This window comes from Rhinolophus ferrumequinum, chromosome 9 (assembly GCF_004115265.2).
Source record: "Rhinolophus ferrumequinum isolate MPI-CBG mRhiFer1 chromosome 9, mRhiFer1_v1.p, whole genome shotgun sequence".
NCBI classification, from domain to species: Eukaryota; Metazoa; Chordata; class Mammalia; order Chiroptera; family Rhinolophidae; genus Rhinolophus; species Rhinolophus ferrumequinum.
Window position 1 is genome coordinate 69,250,784 of NC_046292.1, and position 14,116 is coordinate 69,264,899.

Here is a 14,116-nt window from a genome sequence, read left to right on the forward strand (position 1 = left end):
TCCATTTCTATATTAACAAAACTTAAAAACTCCTCCTTACGTCTCTGGTTTGGGAGAGCAGAGAGTCGTCACAACAAACCTCGGAACTGAATGAGCAACAACATATGCCATAAAAATCAGGCTTGGCTTTTTACCAGGTTTGTGAGTGTGGCTGTGGACACGAGTCTGCGATTATCAGAGGGAGTTCGGTGGGGTGTGTTCCAATAGTGAGTGTCATTTGGTTGCCCTGTTCCTGTCCGCCTGGACCTGGCTTCTTGGCCCTGCCTGGCCTGGGATTAGCTTTCAGGGTTTGAGGGTGTAGCTCTGTGACTAAAGCCAGTCACAGGTCAGCAGGCATATGGGCTGAAAATCCTCAGAAAATCCTCTGGGCTGCAGTGTCCTCCTCTTGGAGTACTTTCAAGTTCATTCCCAATATACAGCATAAGCTGCTAACAGCTCTAGAACCCCACAGCCGAGCAGGAGGTTGGAAAAAGCTGCAAAGTACAGTTAGTCTGAGATCTGAAAATGTCAATATTCCTGTGACAAAATTATTTGCTCTAAAATGATACTTTGCTGAAAGCTGTCCCTTTTGGTGCTTGTATAAACTGTTCGAGGAAGACTATTCCTAAATTGGTTCACAGATACTTGAATATCCTCAAAATTACTACACTTAAGAGTCTCATTTTCTCTCTCACACATGAAATCCACTTCACTCCCAGGTTGCTGATGAGGAAAAATAAATTAAGGACTCAAAGCCCCACTATTAAACTCTCCTACACTTTTTGCTCTGGATTGTGTGACTCTCCCGTGCTAGGTGCCAAAGGGTTCCTTCCTCTCCTTCTGCCATAATCTGAAATAACTCAGTTGGAGGGTGCAGTATTTGAAATGAAGATTCTCATGAGGATCAAGATATGACTTCTCAATGCCCTTCTGTGCTTCTCTTCCCTTTACAGCAGGCATCCTTTCAGCTTGGCTACTTGGGTGGCCCATGGTAAGGCCAAAGATCGGGGCATTCATTGATTCAATGGAGAATTAATGAAATTCTAAACAGAAAGGCTGGGCCTGCCACTGGCCTCCAACTGATCAGTCCAGCACAGTTTACCTAGGTTCACAGTAGGGTCCTCACGTAATGTCATCTCTAGGTTCCGCGACTTTAAGCAAAACAACATATACTGAAAACAATTTTATCACAGGCTAATTGATATAAACAAGAGTTAAGTTCCTACCGTATTACTACTGCATCTCATCAACATTATAATGAAATGAGTTGAACCAAACAATACTACTCAAGGATCTGCTGTATAAACTGCAAGCCTTCAAGAACAGACAACTAGCTCACTAGATGTGCCTCAAAGTGGATGTCTTTCCTTCCCATGTTTACAAGGAACCTAAGGACGAAGTAATAGAAGGGAAGCCCATGTGTTCCTTCCCCACTGCACTATAGACTCCAATTGCTGGGCTGGCATCTGTACTTGGGTCAGAAAGGGTCCTCTGCTTAGGCCAGAATGTTTCAATGGTGGGATTGGCAGGAACGGGTAGGTAGGAGGAAGCACACGTTAGAATTTTGGGGGTGGAAGAGCAAGTTGAAAACAAAACGGTTTGTTTTGCCATTTCTGTTTACAATTCATGGAAATGTATTTTGAAAACTTAAATAACATTATAGAAAGACATAAGAATTTCATGTTTATCAAAGAGGACATGGTATGGATTTTTGAAAGGTCAAGAAATTATGGTTTCAGCCATTGATTAGAGACTCTGATGGACAGTGTTCGGGGCCGTGGCAGATGTGGTAATGAAATCTTGGCTTCCCTTTTCCCTTCCTGCCCATATATATACCTAGTCTGAAGTCTTGAGCTTTGGGGGAATAGTTTATATTTCCAGTTTGTCTACAAGATCTTTCTTTAATTAAACCCAAACCACAGAATAGCTTTATTAGAAGCTAAACTTCACCAACATCTCAACTGCAATTAACGTAAATAGTTTACACATCCTTTTCCTAAAACTGCTTAAATTAGAGCAAATTATATTTTTGCAAGCCCCAATTTATGTCAAATACATAAACATGAAAATCATGGGAATGAACTTTCTCTTTCATTCATTATTTCATCCGTTACTTCACGCCACAAAACGCTGAGCGTCTGCTGTGTGGCAGACACACAAGCATGTTCACCAACTATTATTTAACAGTCACACTAACCTGTGTGAGAATAGATGTACCACAAGGCCCCCGTGAGGAGGGCTCCAATCACAAATGCTGCAAACGCAATGCCCATCACAGTTAGTGTGTCCAGACCATGGAAAATTGCTAGAAGGAAGAGAAATCAATACACATTTTAAGTGAGTCTGCATCATACATTGCAATTTTATATTTGCTTCACAAGCACTGTCAGAAAGGCTGAGCACTGACTAATAAAGTCTGAGGATGAAAGGAGAATTCTAGCAAAATATACTGTGTATTTGTAACTTGCAAATTTCCTCTCGAAAGAAAAATAAAATTATCAGATTTCCAAGATACCCTCAGTGTGCCATATTTTGAGCAACAAACTTACTAAGAAATCAGCTTTGTAAACTGTAAAACCTGAAGTCCCTGGTTCATTGTCTTAGTCTGAGGACCTATATTTAAATGGTAAGAGGCTTGAAAATTCAGAGGCTAAGATGCTTGGGAAAATAAGGTGAACTTCCATTATCAAAATCTGAGTTATTCCTTCTTATTCATTGAACTCTTCCAACAAGACATTACACGGAAAACACACTTCAAATACTTTACCAACATGTTTTCATGAACATTTAAAAGTATGAAAGATAAAAGGAAGGAAGGGGTGAGAAAGAGAAAACAGAGGAAGGATAAACTATTCCTGTGGATTATAACATTTCGCTGATCTCCTCATATTAAATCCTCAATCTTAACAACTACATATTGTGTCATTTAAAACAATCTACTTTTTAACACTTTTCCAACCGTGATCTTTCTATGAGGGGAACGGAAATACTTCTCAGTGGGCAGTGATGTTAGTTTTTTGATCAGCAAAACATATAAATAGAACCAATTGTTTCTCTGTTTGGCAAAGATTTTTATATTTGAAACTAATTCCAGGCTCAGAAATAGAACATTTCCTTTCATTTAAGAGAACTACCTTCTTTGAATCACTTATAAAAAGTCAAAATCAGTTTCCAAGGGAGAGTGGGTTTTGGTAGAACGAAGATTTCTGACGTCTCTGTTTTTATAATATAAATGTATATAGGCTCTCCCCATTATTTCACTATTGTTTCTATGTTCCTCTCTAGTCAGAAGCAACTCCAGCTGATCTCTATACAAATTAAATCTCTGCCTTTCAATTCACTGCAGTGTAAAGGATCCAGTTGTAGACAAATGTGACCCTTGAGCAGCCACAGCACTTGAAAGGGCTCAGGAAAAGTATGTCATGGTGAAGATTCTGGAAGGATCCAAGTTCTGGTCCCAACTTTTCTAGCTTTGTGCCCTTTGCTGTGTTCATTTAACTTGTGCAACATGGGGATAGCACTACTCCACCTGCTAAAGGCAGGGTGTGAAGAAAAGGAGTTGGTAAAAGAGCTGGGGATCCCCTAGAAGAAGTAAGAACTCGAAAGAACTCTCTGGAGGTTAAGATGGACCAAGCCACTGACCTAATTTAATTTAATCTAGTCTGCAGGACCAATATTAAAAGATGAATTGCCTTTTTATGCCTACAGATCCAAAAGTGGGGCATGGTTAAAAGCTTTTAGTGAAAACGTTGTAAAATTCTAAAGATAAGAGATGTCATTTATGAAAATCAGACTAGGAAAGTATGAGAGAATGTGTCCGTGTGTCTCTTTCTGGGTTCCATGACATTGTTAAAATAATACACTTAATATATAAAATAATACACTTAATATGTAAGTAACATATAATATACATGAAATAATATATAAATATATAAAATAATACACTTAATATCATACCGTCCCATGGTATTGTTAAAATAATACACTTAATAGAATGGTTTATAAAGTGCTTTGTATAAATGAATTCTCTAAACTGACTGTACGTGCATGTGATCGGGTCAGCCATGAAGACTGATCTGGAGAGTTTTAGGGAAGGAAAAAAAAAAAGCAGATTCTCCTCACAAGGCACCATCACTTAGAAGAGCTCTGGGTGCACAGCCAGAAAGCCCAGGTTCTATTGCTGCTTCACTGCCAATTACAACCATGGGCAACTACATGTTTCTGGATCAGAGGTTTCTTCCATATAAAGTGATGAAATTGGCCCAGATACTTTCCAATGCATCTTTTCGTAGTAGTTGGCATCTTTCTTTTTATTTGCAAGTCCTCTCCCCGCAGCACCCCTTGGGTTAGAGATGGTGTCTTGAAGGTACAACTTTTTCCTTTAGCCTACTTCTCTGAGGAGGTAATAGTGCTGACGACGGCAAACCACTCCCACAGCTGTAAGTTAATGCTTTCTGATCACAACTCATAAGTAGGCAAATGACAAACTTCTCTCTCTAAAACTAAGAAAGTTACTACCTTTCCAGTATGGCCATACACACTAATGAGTCAACAAATTCACGTTAAAAGTGGCAAAGGTACAGAGGGAAAAAGGAGAATGAAATAAGGACAGACGAAAAGGAAAAAGAAAGTATGAGAAAAAAAGGGAGGAGAGAGAGTAAGAGCATAAATTTCCTTATCAAAACTCAAAGTCTGGCAAACGCTTCATAACTAACTCATTCTTATAAAAGCCCAGGAGGCTCTATTTCGAAATAGTTGCATAAAGACTTACGTGGAGAAATTGGACTCGGTTCCTTAAAGCTTGGACCTGTTCCTGAAACAAAAACATAAATCACGATGCATTACACAGAGAAATCAAGTTTTAAGCAAAAGGTCATTAAAATCTCAGCAGAGACTGACACTTTTCTATTTGTTACTACTTTGTGAAAACTCTGTCAATTACTCTCTTTAGATATCAATGGTGTTAACATGGATTACTTGGAAATTATAAGCATCGTACTCTAATAATCAAGTGTACAGGCTCTCCAATTTGAAGAAAACTTCAAGACAAACATCGAAACTTAAGGAATTTGAGACTGACAATTTGTGTGTATACACCTTTATACTTATTTAGAAAAAGATTTGATATCTATAATACCATGTTTCTCCAGTGCATTCCTAATTATTCCACTTTTAAAACATTCTTTTGACTTCCTGTACACAAGTTTTTCTAAATATCTTTACTCTTCTATCCTAATGCTATTGCCCTATAGTTCAGCTCCTCTTCATCACGCATCTGCATTATTACAGAGCTTTCCTAACTGGTCTCCTTGCCTCCACCTCTGCCCCCAGCCCAAACATTTCCCTCTCCACATGTGCTGCCCAGAGTTAATTTTCCAGAGCCCAGAGGTGGTTACGTTACTGCCCTGATTAAATCATTCAATGACTCCCCTCTTTCTTTATAGGAAAAAAATTCAAATTCTTTAGCATGGCACACAAAGTTCTGTCTCCCCCCTCTAGCCGCCTCACTCCAGCCTCCTTTCCTAATGGGGTCCTTCATCTATGTTGGGCTCCTCACAGCTATTTAAGCTCCCCAAATTCTCCATGCTGCTCCATGTTATCACACTTTGCAAGCCATCCCTGAAGTATCCTCCGCCCCAGAGCTGCTGTGTTGGCAGCTTCACTGGGACGCCTTCTCTGACTCTCCCCGCCCCATCTACACCCTAGCAGGGCTGGTCTCTCCCACCTCTGCTCATTCTATCTGTTACACAGGTACCACATCACGTAGTAATTCTCTTTCCCCTCCCTGATGGCAGGATCTAGTTCTAACTCATCTGTACATCCTCAGGGCTCAGCCCGGTATAGACCAGGCCTGCCAGAAGTGTTTGGTGAAGGATGATTAGAATGTTGATGTACTTTTTGAAAGTAGAGGCAACAGAAGAAACTTGAAATAAGAATGTATGAAAAAGCTTGTATGCCCCAACATTTCTATAACGCTTTTATATTCAGAAAGTGCTACATAGCCATGATCTCATTTGAGGTTCACATCAAACCTGTGAGGGAGGCTGAAAAAAAAATTATCACTATTTTACAAATGAGCAGACTGAGACTCTGATATCATGTGACTAGCCTAAGGTCACAGCAGGAAAGCATCAGGGCAAGGGTTGAAACAGAATTCTGTCTCTCGGCCTGAATGACTGGCGAGGGTTGCTCTGCCCTTAGCTGGGAAAGCATTGATTGAAAAGCTACTTACTTGTGCACAGTGACTCGCTATTCTCAGGACAGTGGGTAGCATATCATGGCCCACCATTTATTTTTGTATGATCTGTGAACTAAGAATACATTTTATATTTTTTAATGATTGGGGGAAAAAAGTGTAATATTTTATGACATGTGAAGACTGTATGAAATTCAAATTATTTCATAAATAAAGTTTTATTTGAACATAACCATGTTCATTCATTTGCATATTATCTGTGGCTGTTTTTCACTGAGTAGTTGAGGCAGGGACTGTACAGCCACAAACTGAAACTATTCCCTATCCTTTACAGAAAAATGTGCTGAGTCCTGGTACAGACACTCCCCCTTCTCTTTAGAGTTTAAAAGTGATAAGTGTTTAGCATCTCTCTTTTCATCTCCACTTTCATTCAATAAAGAGGGAATACACACTTTGTGTTGGAACCCACAGTGAAGCGAAAAGAAGTTGTGAAAAATTGACCCCAAACAAGCAGCGTTTGAGTTGATGTTTATAAAAATAAAGAAGCTAGACAGGATTGTAAATTCTCAGGATTAGCCATTTTAGCTGGGTTGACCACACTCTTGCAGCATGGGGTATCATGGTCCAGCTCTAGGGGAAGGAATGCTACCAGATGAATCAAAGCCACTAAAATTGAATTAAATTAAAATAATTGTGTGATTTTAAGAAAATCTAATTCAGTGTGCAGAATACATGCCAATTACAAAATACCCACAAGACACTCTCTCCTGGGAGTTTGGTCCTATCAGCCTCATTGGCAGCAATAAAAAAAAAAAGGCGGTGACGCCTTACATTTGTACATTTGTATAGTGTTTTTCAATTGACAACAAACTTTCACTTATATTTTTCTCATTGTAAACTCCCAAGAACCCTATGAAATAGGGATGTCTATCCATAAAATTCTCCTACTTTCAAGAAGTAGTGGTTTGATTTGCTGGACTAAGTCCAAAGGCATTTAAGGTCTCCATGGAGCACATCATGTGAGAAATATACACACTTCTGGGAACAGTTTCATCCAATTAACTACTCATGGTTAAATTTTGTCACTCAGAATCCCCAAGAGGTTTCAAATAATGATTCCCCCCTAAAGAGACCTCACATGTAAGAATTTAGATTTTACAGCAAGGCCTGTGTGATGGATGGCATTGTTTTAAATTTCTTAATGGACTTGTGTTATGATCTAATGCTATTCCCTCACCCCAAGTAGGGGCCTTCTCATAGAACTAAACAGAAACAGTTGTTGCTTATGTCCCCAGGGGTTCCTCCATGATTTCTGTGCATAAACAATAACAAGCACAAGCTACAGAACTGAGGTTAAAGGATTTTTATCCTCTAACTTTTTTGTTCCCAAATCCCCAATAACCCCTGAGTATAACTAAAAGAGTTTGATCTCCGCCGGAACCCTATAATTGAGTTGACATGCTGGAAGGAAAAGAGTGGACACAACAATATTTACTTTTGGTTTCAGGGTAAGATTGTAAGAAAGGAATCCTAGCTATTACTGTAAAAAGAATTTTAACAATAAAGATTTCTTTACAGAAAGAACAAACTATAATCAACATTCTGAATTAAATCTTTTCATATACTCTGAGCAAATTTTGGTCTACATCGAGAACCAAAATTTCCCTCCACAGAGAGTCAGGCGTGGTTTTCACAAACGGGATATTTCTGGGGTTATGCATGAGTAACTGACCATAGCTTTTGGCCTCCAGCTTTCAATTCAGTTCTTCTAAACACGGTAGGACCGAGCAGGGAAAACAAGGTTTCCAAAGGTGCCCAAAGGGAAACAAGGTGTCTAACAAGATGTGGTGCCCACATCTATTGGTATTTGGCAGAGGGAAGGATGAGGAGATAAAGAAGCTGGAGACTCAGGAGGCCTTTGCGCGGGTCACAATTTAAGATACTGTTTCTACTAACTTTATTTCCCTGTAAATGAACCCTTTCTCTGGGTTATTTCAATACTTATGGCATTTGTTGCAATTGCCTGGTCACTTATTTGCCTCTTTCCACTAGGATCAGTGATTCTCACCTGGGGGTGATTTTTGCTGCCCCTCTCCCCTCACCAGCGACATCTGGCTATATCTGGAGACAATTGGGATTGTCACAGCTGGCAGTGGAGGGGTTTTCTATGAGCAGCTAGTGAGCAGAGACCAGGTATGCTACTCAACATCCTTCAATGCACAGGACACAACAAACGCCATATGGGCATTATCCAACCAAAATGTCAACAGCGCTGAGGCTGGGAAACTCTGAGGCCCTAAAGACAGAATAACGTGTTTACTATACGCCAAGCATATAGCAGGCACTCCATAAACATTTTTTAAAAAGTAAAAGTAACCATAGATACCATGTATATCTTATTATTGTGTACGTTCCTCAGCAAACCAACCTTCATGCTGCTCTCAGAGTAGTCTTCCTAAATGATCTGATCATTGGCTCCCTACTCCAGAGCTTTTGATGGTTCTTAACCTTTAGAGGTGTATCCTGAAATATTTACGGATGAAATGAAATGTCTGGTTTCCTACAAAACAATCCAGGGACAGGAAGTGATAAAACAAGATTGGCTATGAATCGGTAATTGTCGAAACCAGATGGAGGGTTCATGGGAGTTCATTCTACTATTCTCTCTTATTTTTGTATATATTTGAAATTTTCCAGAGGAAAAAGTTTTTAAAGTGTGGAGCACACTGAATAAAAAAAATCCTTATTTTACCCCCCTCCCACCCCTTATGAGATAGAAACTGAGTATCTCGGTCTGTCAATTAAGTGTTTCTGCATTTCTTTCTACTCAGCCTTTCCTCATCGCTACCTCAGCCTGAGGATAAAACCTGGCTGGTGCTTTAGAGTATTTTTGTTCTGGAAAAATCAAATGTGTTCCAAAAAAGTAACGCTGCTCTTGGATTAACTTCCAACTGACGTTCACAACTTTCCCTTCCATCCCCATCTCTTCCCCCAAAAAACCTAGTTTGGCTGAGAGGTTAAAAGGAAGGAAAGGAAATTAACATTTATGGAGTGCCCATGATATGCCAGGTGCTGTCCTGAGAACACTTCTATTTTGTAAGTTATGTGGTAGAAATATGGAAAAAATTCAGTATTTTAAACATTTAACTTACTCATCTTAACTTGCTGAGAATTACACATTGTATATAAATCATGGCAAATTTGGGGATAATATTATTCTTTTGTGCCCGTTTTTTTGTATATGCACACAAAATTTTAGAGCCCAAAATTTCAGAAAAATAATTACTCTTCCCTTTCACTATTTAAAACAAATCATCACTGACGTGGTAAAATCATTTTTATTGTGGAAGCCTAAGTGTTCTCAAATGCTGTAAAAAGTGGTCACGGCATCCAAAGCAAACAGCACTAACATGCCTATACTTCAAAATATTTCAGAAAATATGGCAGGATGGCATCACCTCAACTATTTTAATTGTTTTGCCATAAACCATAATATGTATAAACTATTCATGTTTTCTGGGCTTTTTTGTGAGTTGTAATTCAAAGTCACAGAATTTCTCCTTAAACTTTAACGCTCTCTTAAATAGTTTACATGTTTCTTAATGCCTTAACCCTTTGGAAAAACAGGTTTTTTTCCTAAAATTCTTCATCTTCTTTTCAGTTCATAGAGTGTTAACTATGTTACTTGTAGTTCTTATTAAAAAAAAACTAGAATCAACCTCCTCCTAGGATAAGGCATAGGGTTTAAGAGCACAGACTCTGGAATCAAAATGCTTGGAGTTGAACCCAGATCTGCCATTTACATGTGGTGTGAATTTAGCCAAGTTACTTTCCCTCATTCTGTACCTGCTTCACAAAGGGGCTGAAATATCATAGCCCATATAAAGCATTTAGTACAGAAACCGTGTATTAATAAGTATACGCTCAAGAAATGTTAGATAATCATCATGTCCATTACCATCATCACCACCAGCACCAGCACCTCTTGCTGAAAGTTTAAACAGCAAAAGAATGCTCACTTAATGCTGGTTCCCAAAACTGAGAATGCGAAAGTGGCAAAGATGTACTGCAGGAGCTCAGGAAGTTTCCATTAAAAACAGTGGCCCAGAGGAGGGACCCAGAATTGACTTAGTCTTGATGGTCTATTCTCCCTCCCCACAGAAGGAAGAAACCCCGCCTGACATGTGTCCATGCTACCGGCAGTGGTAGCCCCCAAGCAATCCTCTGCCTGGCTGTGAAGCTGAAAACCAGAGCCTTTATCTGCTGCCCCAGAAGACTCAAGTACTGAGAAATATGATGGTCCAAATGACCAGGGAGGGCTGGAAATTTGGCATGGCCTGCAAAGAGCACCTGTGTAGTACAAGGACAGTGAAATATCCCATTGGTTGGGAAATTTTTACTCCAAATGGCAATCCCAAGAACAGACCTGCCCATTTCCAGAGATACTACAGTATCTGTGTCTTACTACAGTAACACACAAAGCTGTCTGGCAGGAAGAATATTCATGATTCTGCTATTCAAATAAACCAGTGCTATTAGGCAATGTCATATTCCTTTTTCAATTGACTATTCCAAGGCACTGAGAAGCAGAGGAAAAGCATAGACTCAAATGGCCTGTATTGAGGAGAAATGATATTAAAGGAAAATAAACATAAAAGGTAAGAGGAGTCAGTCAGAGTTGAAACCTGCCAGAAAAGCCACGCCATTCAGTACACAGTTAAAAAGCATCTTTGCATGCAGCCCCTGGGAGGCTGGCCTACAGTCTAACCTCCTCAATTTGTTTAACAAATCTAAGCAGTAAACCTTTTTTGCTACATGCTTCTCCACAAAAATCTAGTCTCAATTAGCAAATCGCATGAAATTACTTTGATATTCGGCAAAACTTTCCTCTTGAACATTTATGTAAAGAAAACACTGAACTTTCAGGATAATTACACTAAGTTTAAATAAAAGTAATTACCTAATTTACAAGAGGAATTACTTAGAAAAATACCACCAGACTTAAAAGAAGAAAGAATGAATTACTGGAAGTTATACTCCTGCAATATTAATGCCTAATTATTGTCTGGCATAGGAAAAAGCAAGCTGCTGCCTTCAATTACCAGCATAATTACCTCTCTCAAAATAGGTAAGAGTAACAGATGAAGTACAAGGTAGCTATTGCTATTGTTAAACCACTTTCACAATACAAAACAGAGCCAGCTGCTACCCAACTGTGATATACTTTGCAACACAATTAATTTATTCTTATTTCTTTCCCCTGGACCTAATAAACAAGGAACTATTTGGACAACCCATGTATTAAAAGACTATGGCTATTCTAACTATTTCAAATGGTTGAAAACGAACTAAAAAAATCAAAACAAACAAACAACAACAACAATAGAAATTTTGCTAAGGAACCAATAAATATCTAATATGTACATTTCACACCAACTTTTGGATGGCTGGAAAATGAACAAAAGAGTATTTTCCTTCTTCAAACAGTATAGCTGAGTGTTTCAGCTGCAAGGCCTCTGGAAGTCACCTGGTCCAAAAGCCTCCTTTTCCAGATAAAGAAAATGAAACCCTAGGCCATGATGGGAGATCTCCAAAGTCCCACAGCCAGTTATCCGGGAAAGCTAAGAGCTACCCCCCAGGCTTCTGGCTGTAAGCCAGTGCCCTCCCTGCTACCCTTTCCTGTCTTTCTGAAGCAAATATGTTCCTGGAAAGGGGGCAGATGTCACCACCAGATATGACAATAGGAATGGCACCGCTATTTTCACAAAGGTCACTCAACCAAAGAAGAAATTGGACGGCATCCACATGCCTCTTTTCTGTTAGGTCCTGTTTGCTTCAGGACTACCCCTGCTGCCTCGTCTTGCCAAATTCAACAATGCTCGGATCAGAAATGTCATCCCAGAGCTGCCCCAAGCCTAGATCTGGTGTCAGCACCACCCAGCAGGTCTCCTAGCTAATGGTTGGTAACTGGAGTCAGACTGCTCACTGGCTTTTGTCGAGGCCCTGGGTGCCAGTGTCAGCCTCCTCTCTGCCCCTCTGGAGCTCTTGCCCCACAAATATGTAACCCCCGAGGCCTGGAATCCACCTCTACTCTCCCAGCCTTCTCTTAGTTTGGCATCTTTAGACAATGTTTCTGGATAACCATAAGTTTTCTTCAGATAGTCACAACTGTAACTGCCCATGTGACATCTGGTTCCCCCAGTCAGATGTTGACAACAGCTTGGTGTGTCCTTGCTTTTCAAGTACTTTGTTGGAACTGTGATGCTGCTCCCTGCCAGATGCTCTCCATACAGTCCATTCTTAACATCCCCTCAGAGCCCACTCTGCTTCTCTGCTGTTTTGGCTGGCCTGACCTATCCCAGGTCTGGCTTTGCCCTGCTTGTCCTTCCAAGTACTGATATCACTCCTCTTAGGGTACATCCTTCCTTTTCTCCTAGAAGATGCAGCTTGCCGAACATTCCTGCATGTGCAGGAAAAGGCAACCTTGACTTCAAGCAACAAATGTGACTGCATAAAATTCTGAAAACTGAATTATAAAAACACATTTAAACACTAGTTCTCAATCTTCTTTCTGCTGTGATACCTAAGACAGATGGTGTTCACATACATAACATCCTTCCCAAAAGCATTTGCGATCTTGACAAAGCACTGCAATGGCTTATAGCCAACACAACCATTACCATTAGATCACAGAAAGATGGGCTGAGGACTGTGTGCAATTCCAGCATACCAGGAAGAGCTCTAATACTTTCTTCCATACTCAAGGAAGCATATTTAAATGCAAGAGATAATGACATTGTGACAGACAAACTTGTGACTCTGATCAAATATTTAAAGATGAAATCATCTGCAAACGTATCACATGTCAGGAGGACAATAAACTAAATAAAAGATTCCCTGGGCAAAGAATCCTTTCCTAAAATTACTAATTGGCCATTAATATGTCTTTTGAATAAACTTGGACTTTTATAGTAGTGGAGCTTCTGAACAATCAGCCCCGAGACCCCCATTCTCTGACTGAGCCTCCCAAAACACACCTCTAGATTCTACTTCGTGATGTACTACAGCAAGGGGCTTGGTGAACGTCTTCTTGTTCTGCATCATGGCCCATATCATCGAGGCATCCAGTGAGGTGCAGGCTTCATCAGGAGGCACGCACTGAAGAGAGGCAGAGCAAAGCAAGAATCAGCAGTCACTCAAGAGGGCCTTCACAGCTCAGCCTGCACAGTTGTCCTGAGCGCCTTATCAGGCAGCTCACAACTGGTTACCACAGAAAAACAGGAGACCTGGGTGTTTTTCAAAGAACTACAAATAATCTGGGAGATATGGTGGCAAGCTGTACTTGAAGTATATTCTCAGCTGTACTTCAAGGAACAAAAAGTTATAGACAGTTTGTAAATATTGTCTCCTCCCTCCCTCTACCCCCCCTTTTCTTCCCACAAAACAACTGAAGTTTTAGTGTTATTTAGTGTGAAAAATAAAGAAACTATATAACAAATGTTGGCCTTTCACCAAGCTGGCTTCACATAAATGGTTCATGTTTATGATTTGTGATTGTGGGAAAACTCATGTGTTGCATTATGAAGGTGACAGATTTTACATTTGTTGTCCAAAAAGATAATCATGTTGTCGAGTTTGTATTTTTAATCCTGGTATAGGCTCATGCAAAATGAAGCTTTCCAGGGCCATCTGCTTTTATTGTTCCAAAGTAGTCTTTGGGAGTTATGCCCAGGTGTGGAGGCCATGAGATCAGCTGTTTCCAGCTATTTTAAGGCCCCAAACTTATAACTAGCATGCCCAAGCCCACTGGATCTGTTTTTTAAAAGTGTATGATCGGGGGTGTCCTGGTGGCTCAGTTGGTTAGAGCATGAGCTCAACAACAGGGTTGCCGGTTCGATTCCCATATGGGCTAGTGAGCAGCGCCCTCACAACTAGACAACT

At 40.0% G+C, this 14,116-nt stretch overlaps 1 protein-coding gene across 1 annotated transcript in view; it reads right to left on the bottom strand.

Annotated features, from left to right (window-relative positions):
• TGFBR3 (transforming growth factor beta receptor 3) overlaps positions 1 to 14,116 on the bottom strand; it is a 185,331-nt gene that overhangs the window by 8,582 nt on the left and 162,633 nt on the right. Inside the window, exons 14-16 of the mRNA XM_033114407.1 lie at positions 13,213 to 13,333; positions 4,751 to 4,792; positions 2,177 to 2,284 (exon numbers count right to left, since the gene is read on the bottom strand). Of these exons, the coding sequence (XP_032970298.1) occupies positions 2,177 to 2,284; positions 4,751 to 4,792; positions 13,213 to 13,333 (271 nt within the window). The remainder of the gene's footprint in view (positions 1 to 2,176; positions 2,285 to 4,750; positions 4,793 to 13,212; positions 13,334 to 14,116) is intronic.